This window comes from Thalassophryne amazonica, chromosome 7, assembly GCF_902500255.1.
Source record: "Thalassophryne amazonica chromosome 7, fThaAma1.1, whole genome shotgun sequence".
Taxonomy (NCBI): domain Eukaryota; kingdom Metazoa; phylum Chordata; class Actinopteri; order Batrachoidiformes; family Batrachoididae; genus Thalassophryne; species Thalassophryne amazonica.
In genome coordinates, this window is record NC_047109.1 from 85,855,368 (window position 1) to 85,867,353 (window position 11,986).

General features: G+C 40.1%; 1 protein-coding gene across 1 annotated transcript in view; it reads left to right on the forward strand.

The window, feature by feature from the left end:
* The window catches only part of LOC117514446 (potassium-transporting ATPase alpha chain 1), a 43,760-nt gene that overhangs the window by 12,819 nt on the left and 18,955 nt on the right, over positions 1–11,986 (forward strand). The window contains exons 3-8 of the mRNA XM_034174916.1: positions 8,243–8,347; positions 8,549–8,608; positions 8,754–8,957; positions 9,887–10,000; positions 10,152–10,286; positions 11,865–11,982. Of these exons, the coding sequence (XP_034030807.1) occupies positions 8,243–8,347; positions 8,549–8,608; positions 8,754–8,957; positions 9,887–10,000; positions 10,152–10,286; positions 11,865–11,982 (736 nt within the window). The remainder of the gene's footprint in view (positions 1–8,242; positions 8,348–8,548; positions 8,609–8,753; positions 8,958–9,886; positions 10,001–10,151; positions 10,287–11,864; positions 11,983–11,986) is intronic.

An 11,986-nucleotide genomic window follows, 5' to 3' on the forward strand; every position in this document is an offset into this window, starting at 1 on the left:
CAGCCAAGGCCAGTACTCGTTCACGGCTGAGTGGATTGAGACAATGTACATTAAGTGTCCAGTCCAACAACACAGACAGGTAGTTGAGCGGGATTTGAATCCAGGGCTACATACTGTTTTGGTAAAATACAGTGAGTGAATAAATGGATGCAGCCAGGTCATAAGTATTTGGACAGTGACGTGTGTGTGTGTGTGTGTGTGTGTGTGTTTCCCTCTCTTGTTTTACCACAGTGGAGCTGAACTGTAACAATCAAGTTGTGTTTGTTGTGTAGCCTTTCAGCTTGTCCTTTTAGGAACTGCAGCCATGTATATATCATGCTTCCAGAGCTCTTAGGACAGCAATATGATGTCTTTAAGAAGCTCAGTCATATAAGGGTATTTAAAAAGGCATTTTTAAAACTCCAGAAGGTAAAACAATTGTTAGAAAGATAACTACAAATCTCTGTATGTAGAGGTGCATCTAAAAAATTCAAATATCATGAAAAAGTTCAATTTTTTTTCACCATTTATTTCATGAAGTGAAAATATGCATTCTAGACTCATTACATATAAACTAAAATGTTTATGCCCCCCCCCCCAAAAAAAAGAACAGGGAAGGGGAGAAAAAACTTATCTCAAACTATTAGAATATTTAAATTCAGGTTGGAGTAACTCTGTGTTTATGCAGTATAATTATGATCAAATCAATTTTATTTATATAGCACCAAATCACAACAAACAGTTGCCCCAAGGTGCTTTATATTGTAAAGCAAACCCATACAATAATTACAGAAAAACCCCAACAGTCAAAACGACCCCCTGTGAGCAAGCACTTGGCGACAGTGGGAAGGAAAAACTCCCTTTTAACAGGAAGAAACCTCCAGCAGAACCAGGCTCAGGGAGGGGCAGTCTTCTGCTGGGACTGGTTGGGGCTGAGGGAGAGAACCAGGAAAAAGACATGCTGTGGAGGGGAGCAGAGAACAATCACTAATGATTAAATGCAGAGTGGTGCATACAGAGCAAAAAGAGAAAGAGACACTCAGTGCATCATGCGAACCCCCCAGCAGTCTAAGTCTATAGCAGCATAACTAAGGGATGGTTCAGGGTCACCTGATCCAGCCCTAACTATAAGCTTTAGCAAAAAGGAAAGTTTTAAGCCTAATCTTAAAAGTAGAGAGGGTGTCTGTCTCCCTGATCTGAATTGGGAGCTGGTTCCACAGGAGAGGAGCCTGAAAGCCAAAGGCTCTGCCTCTCATTCTACTCTTACAAACCCTAGGAACTACAAGTAAGCCTGCAGTCTGAGAGCGAAGCGCTCTATTGGGGTGATATTGTACTATGAGGTCCTTAAGATAAGATAGGACCTGATTATTCAAAACCTTATAAGTAAGAAGAAGAATTTTAAATTCTATTCTAGAATTAACAGGAAGCCAATGAAGAGAGGCCAATATGGGTGAGATATGCTCTCCCCTTCTATTCCCTGTCAGTACTCTAGCTGCAGCATTTTGAATTAACTGAAGGCTTTTCAGGGAACTTTTAGGACAACCTGACAATAATGAATTACAATAGTCCAGCCTAGAGGAAATAAATGCATGAATTAGTTTTTCAGCATCACTCTGAGACAAGACCTTTCTAATTTTAGAGATATTGCGCAAATACAAAAAAGCAGTCCTACATATTTGTTTAATATGCGCATTGAATGACATATCCTGATCAAAAATGACTCCAAGATTTCTCACAGTATTACTAGAGGTCAGGGTAATGCCATCCAGAGTAAGGATCTGGTTAGACACCATGTTTCTAAGATTTGTGGGGCCAAGTACAATAACTTCAGTTTTATCTGAGTTTAAAAGCAGGAAATTAGAGGTCATCCATGTCTTTATGTCTGTAAGACAATCCTGCAGTTTAGCTAATTGGTGTGTGTCCTCTGGCTTCATGGATAGATAAAGCTGGGTATCATCTGCGTAACAATGAAAATTTAAGCAATGCTGTCTAATAATACTGCCTAAGGGAAGCACGTATAAAGTGAATAAAATTGGTCCTAGCACAGAACCTTGTGGAACTCCATAATTAACCTTAGTCTGTGAAGAATATTCCCCATTTACATGAACAAATTGTAATCTATTAGATAAATATGATTCAAACCACCGCAGCGCAGTGCCTTTAATACCTATGGCATGCTCTAATCTCTGTAATAAAATTTTATGGTCAACAGTATCAAAAGCAGCACTGAGGTCTAACAGAACAAGCACAGAGATGAGTCCACTGTCTGAGGCCATAAGAAGATCATTTGTAACCTTCACTAATGCTGTTTCTGTACTATGATGAATTCTAAACCCTGACTGAAACTCTTCAAATAGACCATTCCTCTGCAGATGATCAGTTAGCTGTTTTACAACTACCCTTTCAAGAATTTTTGAGAGAAAAGGAAGGTTGGAGATTGGCCTATAATTAGCTAAGATAGCTGGGTCAAGTGATGGCTTTTTAAGTAATGGTTTAATTACTGCCACCTTAAAAGCCTGTGGTACATAGCCAACTAATAAAGACAGATTGATCATATTTAAGATCAAAGCATTAATTAATGGTAGGGCTTCCTTGAGCAGCCTGGTAGGAATGGGGTCTAATAGACATGTTGATGGTTTGGAGGAAGTAACTAACAAAAATAACTCAGACAGAACAATCGGAGAGAAAGAGTCTAACCAAATACCGGCATCACTGAAAGCAGCCAAAGAGAACGATATGTCTTTGGGATGATTATGAGTAATTTTTTCTCTAATAGTTAAAATTTTATTAGCAAAGAAAGTTATGAAGTCATTACTAGTTAAAGTTAAAGGAATACTCGGCTCAATAGAGCCCTGACTCTTTGTCAGCCTGGCTACAGTGCTGAAAAGAAACCTGGGGTTGTTCTTATTTTCCTCAATTAGTGATGAGTAGTAAGATGTCCTAGCTTTACGGAGGGCTTTTTTATAGAGCAACAGACTCTTTTTCCAGGCTAAGTGAAGATCTTCTAAATTAGTGAGACGCCATTTCCTCTCCAACTTATGGGTTATCTGCTTTAAGCTGCGAGTTTGTGAGTTATACCACGGAGTCAGGCACTTCTGATTTAAGGCTCTCTTGTTCAGAGGAGCTACAGCATCCAAAGTTGTCCTCAATGAGGATATAAAACTATTGACGAGATAATCTATCTCACTCACAGAGTTTAGGTAGCTACTCTGCCCTGTGTTGGTATATGGCATTGGAGAACATAAAGAAGGAATCATATCCTTAAACCTAGTTAAGGCGCTTTCTGAAAGACTTCTACTGTAATGAAACTTATTCCCCACTGCTGGGTAGTCCATCAGAGTAAATGTAAATGTTATTAAGAAATGATCAGACAGAAGGGGGTTTTCAGGGAATACTGTTAAGTCTTCAATTTCCATACCATAAGTCAGAACAAGATCTAAGGTATGATTAAAGTGGTGGGTGGACTCATTTACATTTTGAGCAAAGCCAATCGAGTCTAACAATAGATTAAATGCAGTGCTGAAGCTGTCATTCTCAGCATCTGTGTGGATGTTAAAATCGCCCACTATAATTATCTTATCTGAGCTAAGCACTAAGTCAGACAAAAGGTCCGAAAATTCACAGAGACTTGGGACTTCCAATTTGGATGGACAAGACTAAGAGTCAAGCTTTCAAATGAATTAAAGCTCTGTCTGGGTTTTTGATTAATTAATAAGATGGAATGGAAGATTGCTGCTAATCCTCCGCCTCAGCCCGTGCTACGAGCGTTCTGGCAGTTAGTGTGACTCGGGGGTGTTGACTCATTTAAACTAACATATTCATCCTGCTGTAACCAGGTTTCTGTAAGGCAGAATAAATCAATATGTTGATCAATTATTATATCATTTACTAACAGGGACTTAGAAGAGAGAGATCTAATGTTTAATAGACCACATTTAACTGTTTTAGTCTGTGGTGCAGTTGAAGGTGCTATATTATTTTTTCTTTTTGAATTTTTATGCTTAAATAGATTTTTACTGGTTATTGGTGGTCTGGGAGCAGGCACCGTCTCTATGGGGATGGGGTAATGAGGGGATGGCAGGGGGAGAGAAGCTGCAGAGAGGTGTGTAAGACTACAACTCTGCTTCCTGGTCCCAACCCTGGATAGTCACGGTTTGGAGGATTTAAGAAAATTGGCCAGATTTCTAGAAATGAGAGCTGCTCCATCCAAAGTGGGATGGATGCCGTCTCTCCTAACAAGACCAGGTTTTCCCCAGAAGCTTTGCCAATTATCTATGAAGCCCACCTCATTTTTTGGACACCACTCAGACAGCCAGCAATTCAGGGAGAACATGCGGCTAAACATGTCACTCCCGGTCCGATTGGGGAGGGGCCCAGAGAAAACTACAGAGTCCGACATTGTTTTTGCAAAGTTACACACTGATTCAATGTTAATTTTAGTGACCTCCAATTGGCGTAACCGGGTGTCAATTACTGCCGACGTGAATTACAATCTTACCAAATTTACGCTTAGCCTTAGCCAGCAGTTTCAAATTTCCTTCAATGTCGCCTGCTCTGGCCCCCGGAAGACAATTGACTATGGTTGCTGGTGTCGCTAACTTCACATTTCTCAAAACAGAGTCGCCAATAACCAGAGTTTGATCCTCGGCGGGTGTGTCGCCGAGTGGGGAAAAACGGTTAGAGATGTGAACGGGTTGGCGGTGTACACAGGGCTTCTGTTTAGAACTACGCTTCCTCCTCACAGTCACCCAGTTGGCCTGCTTTCCCGGCTGCTCGGGATCTGCCAGAGGGAAACTAACGGCAGCTAAGCTACCTTGGTCCGCACCGACTACAGGGGCCTGGCTAGCTGTAGAATTTTCCATGGTGCGGAGCCGAGTCTCCAATTCGCCCAGCCTGGCCTCCAAAGCTACAAATAAGCTACACTTATTACAAGTACCATTACTGCTAAAGGAGGCCGAGGAATAACTAAACATTTCACACCCAGAGCAGAAAAGTGCAGGAGAGACAGGAGAAGCCGCCATGCTAAACCAGCTAAGAGCTAGTAGCTGCGCTAAGCTAGCGGATTCCTAAAAACACACAAAGTGAATAATGTGTAAATAATTTAGAGGTGATTCAGCAGAGGGAGTGCTTTAGTTAAGGCACGTGAAGATTACACTGTGAAACAAATCGTTATGTAGTTAACTAGATCAATCTAACTGCGCAGATTAAACAGCTAACAGATACAGCAAAACACTGCTGTGCTCCGGAACAGGAAGTGATACAATACCGCAGTGAGAGCCAACCACCAGTAGAGGAACATTATACTACCAAAATGATGAGATGAATCTTGCAGTCTGGTTCAGTACACACAACCACAATCACAATGAGACTGCTGACTTCACAGTTGTCCTGAAAATGCTCACTGAGGGTAAGTCACAAAAGGTCATGGCTGAAAGAGCTGGCTGTTTGCAGAGTGCTGGATCCAAGCATATTCATGGAAAGTTGACTGGAAGGGAAAAGTATGTTCGGAAAAGGTGCACAAGTAACAGGGTTGACCACAGCCTTGAGAAGGTTGCCAAGAAAAGCTGATTCAAGAACTTGGGCGAGCTTTACAAGGAGTGAACTGAAGCCGGAGTCGGTCCTTCAAGAGCCACCCCGCAGACGTATCCAGGAAATGGATTACAAATGTTGATTTTAGAGGATTTCATGTTTCCATCTGCTGACAGTCTTTATGGAAATGCTGAATTCCTTTTCCACCAGGAGTACTCACCTGCCTGCAGTGCCAAAACTACTAGTAACGTGTTTGCGGACCATAGATTCTTTATAGGGCATTATGAAGAGGAAGATGAAATACACCAGACCCAACAATGCAGATGAGCTGAAGGCCACTATCAAAGCAACGTGGGCGCTGCATGGTCTCGGTAACCGCAGCCACAGAGCTCCGTGGCCACTGAGAGAGGTTTGTATCTTTTTAATGACTTGGATTCTTTGCGGGTCCCGCATCCATCCCACAACGGTAACACCGGAGGCAGTGAGCGAAGAAACAGCACGTGCATTGTGTTCTGCGTGTGTCTGTTTATAAGAATCTTCTCGCCCAGAAGAAAAAAGAGCGCCAACAACTACCCATAACTGTGTTCTTCACTCGGAAAAAGACACCTGCAGTGAGGTGTCACTCAGTGGAAAAACACGCTGCGGAGCGGCACCAGGACAAAGAGGCGCAGTCAGAGGATCTGTGAAATACTGGTCAGTCACAATTAATAATTTCTTGTGTGTCCAACCTCGTAGGAGGATCGTTCAAACAAATGTTTGGGTCTGAAAACAGGTTTTGATCTTTTTTTTTTCCATTCTATAATACTGGACTTATTTTTCTACTAAGGTTTGAACTTTGAGAGTGTTTACACAGGAGAGAAAAGTGAGAAAATGTTAATGCCTGTTTGAGAAAAGTGTTTAAAGTGTGTAGTGAGGGTTTTTACAGCCTTAAAACATCTATAATAATTGTAAAAAATAATGCTGACTACTTTGCGGATTTCGTCTATCACAGGTTATTTTTAGAACGTAACTTCCGCGATAAATGAGGGACCACTGTACATCTAAAATTGAAGTCCGTTTCCTGTCAGTTTTTGAGTCTTCTGAGTTCGCTCCCCACATTAAGCTACACATTAAACTGGGAAAATTGGGGAAACCCCCTTCAAGATGCACTTACATTTATCAGCTGATCTGAGCCTAGGTGATGCCTGACTGACTATTGAAAGAAGTGGCCTTACTTGTCTGAGAGGATAGAGCAAAGCCTTTTGAGCAATATTTATTGAGAATGAATATTTTATTGAAATATGGTTGAAATTTGTGTATGTCAGCCACCCTTAACAAGTGGTTTGAGATGCATGAAGTACTTGATCATGCTGCCACACCCAGTATCTCTGCCCTACTACGTCAACGTCACCTTCGATGGCTAGGACATGACCACAGGTTGCAGGAGAGCAGGATTCCCAAAGACCTGCTGTATGGTGAACTTGCAAGAGAGCTCAGAGCTGCCCTTAATGCTGGTTCAAGGATGTCTAAGACATGAAGGCCCTCAACATGGATATCAATGGATAGGAAGACGTTGCTCAAGATCACTCCCACTGGAGACAGGAACTGAACCACAATCTACACATGGGGTGAAATAAACTACAGCTTGAGGCAGAAGAACAAAGAGCAAAATGCAAAAAACAGCCAACACAGCCACTTTTAAGTGCAGACTACAGCAGGGAGTGTCTTTCCTACATTGGCTTGCACAGCCACGATAGGCGCTGCTCCAGTGCCAACTGATCATGACTCTTTAGGCACAGATCCATGGCCACTATTGACTGACGAATGATGATGATATGCATTTACTCAAACAAGGCCTTAGTATTACAATAGTTTTTAATTGTAAACATTCCCTTAAAGGTTCCTGGTCCTACAAATACAATTTGACACAATCAGTGGGTTTTTTGTGGCCTATTGCAGCATATTGATGACTAATAGTCATGTTCGCTATCATGAATTTGGAGCTCCTGAATGGTATCAGTACATATTGTAGGAGAGCATTTAGGCTATAAATGATTTTTAAAACTTGAGGACTGTTGGTGGGTGGGTAGGGGGGTGTTTGATGGATTTGTCCCTCTTTTAACCAGTACTGTCAATTAATTTCAGGACACCACCTGACGACGGGTCTGGTGGTCACACTCAGAAATATTTAACCCTAACTTTTAAGATTTATGTAATTTTATTACATGACAAATTCCCATTTATTTTTTTTAGATAATTTTAATACAAACCTACCAAATAAACCTTACATTTTGCATATTCATTACTGTAATAAATCCTATTTATTTGAAATGTATAATCCTCAGCTTTATGTATTTAGTATTAATAAAATATAATTACTCTAAATCAATCATAATGACAGTATTTATTTAAAATACATAAAGTATATTGTTTGAATTGCATAATAATTATGTTACCTATGCCATTTATCTTGTATAGGTAACATAATTATTATGAAATTCAGACAATATACAGTAATGAATATGCATCATGTAAGGTTTATTTGGTAGGTTTGTATTAAAATTATCTAAAAAGTAAATGGGAATTTGTTATGTTATAAAATTACATAAATCTTAAAAGTTAGGGTTAAATATTTCTGTGAGTGCACCAAGACCCCGCTCCTTATGAATGTGTATACATTTTTTGTAGACATAAAGGGTTCTCGCCTTGCACTTATACATAGTCACGTTTTTTGCTAATTTCAACTTGTACATAGGAAGCATACAACATGTTTGAGATGGACAACGACATGGATAAGAAGAAGAAAAAGAAGATGAAGAAGAAAGAGAGACTAGAGGGCATGAAGAAAGAAATGGACATAGTAAGTAACTAATCCTTTGTACGACTTGTGAGCATAGACGGTCCTGTGTGACTGAATTGTTTGATCCAGTTAGGATAGTCTCCCTTAACTGGAATAAGCATGTTTAGAAAATAGATGGATGGATGGGTGATTAAGTTGATACATTCAGTTTCCTTTTTTTTTTCCTTTTCTTTTTTTCAAGTCCTTTGTCTCTATCTCCAGGATGACCACGAGATTACGATTGAGGAGCTGGAAATGAGATACAACACCAGTGTTACGAAAGTAACAACATTTCAGATTTTCTACCTTGTTGCTTCATTCTTTCTTTTTTTTTTTCTGTCTTCTCACGTGTCATTCATCCTATTTCCTCTTCCGATATTTTTACTCCATACCTGCCTTATGCTTCTTTTCTTCCTTCCATCTACAGGGTATGACAACTACATTTGCCCGTCAGATTTTAGAGAGAGACGGCCCCAATGAGCTGAAACCTCCAAAAGGTACACCAGAGTACGTAAAGTTTGCCAGGCAGTTGGCTGGAGGCCTGCAGTGTCTGATGTGGGTCGCCGCCACCATCTGTTTCATTGCCTTTGGAATTGAACTTGGGAGAGGGAACCTCACCAGTTTTGACAATGTGAGTTATGCTCCAGCAAGGATCTGTTTCTGACACTTTATTTATTCATTAAACCTACCCACCTGAGTAAAAGAACTAATGAGATAATTAAAATTATGTTACATGTAATTTTATTTCTTAAAATTTCTTACTCATTTAAAAAATTCTGGACTGTGAATCAATGTTGAATGTAAATTTGTTTAATTTCATTTGTCCATTTAATTATTTTTGTACATTTTTTTCTTATCCCTTTTCTGTATATTTCACATTAGTATGAGTCACAGCTGGCTAATATCATTAGGAATATAAATTATTTTTTGTGATATGGCAGCAGTTATTTGCAGCCCCGCTTTTATTTTCCCATACAATAAAGGGGTGACAATCAATACCACCATAAGCCCTTTATTTGCAAATAATTGTATTTGGTCATTTCAATGGACATTCAAAATGGCCTCCCCGTGACTTTCCATGAGGATTTCTAGAAATTAGTGACATTTTTGGAATGAAAAATGGTGACATCGTAAGACTAGCACAGATGGAAAGTCCATTTTTAGTCATACAGCCGATGCATCTAGTAAGCCAGACCTAGGTTGTTTTTTCAAAAACAAATAGCGCATTATATTTAGGGAATAACCCTGTTGTGTCTAATCATTTGCAGACATTCATGCTGGATTTTATGGCAGCAAATTGAGTTTTACCAGTGACCCATTAGCGGAGCCGGTAAAACGGATATTTTCATTTGTTAGAATTAGCTTTTTCTATTAAAATGAGCAGATTTTGTAGATACGATATAGGATGTATTCATTTCCTTGGGATTTTTAAAAATGGAAAATAAAATCCTTATATTATTATTGATTTTGATTTGATGGCATAAAAAACATAAAATCTAAATACTTTTGCATTGCACAGCAGTTACGAAAGAAAATATTTGGTGTCTTCTCTCACTCCAGCTGTACCTGGCTATAACCCTAATTGCAGTTGTCGTGGTAACTGGCTGCTTTGGTTACTATCAAGAGTTCAAGAGTACAAACATCATCGCCAGCTTCAAGAATCTGGTGCCGCAAGTACGATAGATGATGACAAAATTTCAAGTTGATATTTTCTTTCTGTGTTCACAGACCACAAAACTGTCATCCCTTCATTAATTTTCATTGTTCATATATCCTTATTTATGTGTTCACCTTCATTCATTTCAATCTCACCTGACTGCACTAGCAAGCTATGGTGATCCGTGATGGCCAGAAAAACCAGATCAATGCCAACCAGCTGGTGGTGGGAGATTTGGTGGAGATCAAAGGAGGAGACAGAGTCCCTGCTGACATTCGTGTCATAACCTCTCAGAGCTGTAAGGTCAGTCTGCATACTTTATTCAAACATGTCATGCTTTACACAAGCAGTTAAAGAGGTGTGTTTTATTGTTGAAGTGATTTTCACAAGTATTTGTAAAAAGCCCTGATTTAGCGTGGACCTCAAACTGAGGTTTGAGGCCGAACTGTTGCAGAGATACCTGTACTTCAATTTACTTCATTTGTATAGTGCCAGATCACAAAAATGCTGCTTCAAGGGGCTTCACACAAGGGTCTAACCCCCCCCCCCCCCCCCCCGAGCAAGCACACAGGCAACAGTGATAAGGGAAAAACTCCCTCTGATGATAATGAAGAAGAAACCTCAAGCAGACCAGACTCAGAGGGGGGACCCACTGCCTTAGATCATTCTAGGCATTACAAGGTTTTTACAGCTTGTATAACAATTTCTTAACAAATAGAAGAAACAGAAGACAGAAAACAGTGATTACCAGCAAAAACAGAGTCTTTAATTTAAACTAAAATAGAGTCCATCTTGGGTTTCCAATCCATAGGCATCCATGTCCAGCACCGGTAGGCTCCACAGGTATGATCTATATTCATTGGTGCTTCACGCAGGGCATCCCCGAGGTCAGTCTGGCCCCCTGGGGTGCAGGGCCATCATCCATCATGGGTATCAAAAGTGCTTGAGACAGAGGGAAATAAAACCAGAATCAGTCATCTGGAAATAATTGCACAAAAGGCATTAGTTCACCAGCAGTAAATCAACAGGAAAGCAGAGAGATTACAAAAGTGGTCACCTGTGCTTCACTAACAGATGCAAAATTTAGCTGCAATGAGGCCGAGACCCGTTCCTTTGCTAATAATATGAATAATATGAATAGGTGGAGTGATCATGTCCAATGTGCTCATGAGCACATTAGACACTGGAGGCAGTAAGACTGTACACTTAATAAGTGGGTGATCTGAAACCACTATCACAAGAGACACAAAATCAATATTTGAGACAGTAATATCACGAGCTAGGACCAAATCCGTGGTATTTTCATTATTGTGAGTGAAACCATGAATGCATTGCTGGAATCCTATTGCATCTATAATGTCCATGAATTATTTTCAAAGGGGGTCAGAAGGCTTATTTACATGAATGTTGAAGTCACCGACAATCAGAATGATATCCGTATGGTTTGCCAAATTAGAGATAAACTCACCAAATTTATCTAAGAATTCAGAATATGGGCCCAGGGACCTATATATGGTGACAAAATAACAGGGTTGATTTTTATTCTTCTGATCTTGGCTGTATGTCGCATCCTGAACAGAGCAGAGAGTCAAATGTTCAAGTGAGTTATACTTTAGATGCCCAAGAGCCAGTAAGCAAAATCCCAATATATGAATAAAAGCAACACCCCCGCCTTGCTTTGTATTGTGAGGGACGTGACTAAATGTGTACTCAGGTGGGCAGACTTCATCTAAGGGGAGGACAATGGTAGGTTTCAGCCAGGTTTCACATAAACCTATCATATTTTGGCCGTGTTTCATAATTAGATCATTTATCATTTAACAGTTATTTTGAGGACAGGATTACTTATGCTCTTTATGCTGAGTATATTTATTGTTCCAGGTGGACAACTCATCTTTGACAGGAGAATCAGAACCACAGACTAGGAGTCCTGAATATACTCACGAGAATCCATTGGAGACCAGGAACATTGCGTTCTTCTCCACTACCTGTCTGGAAGGTAC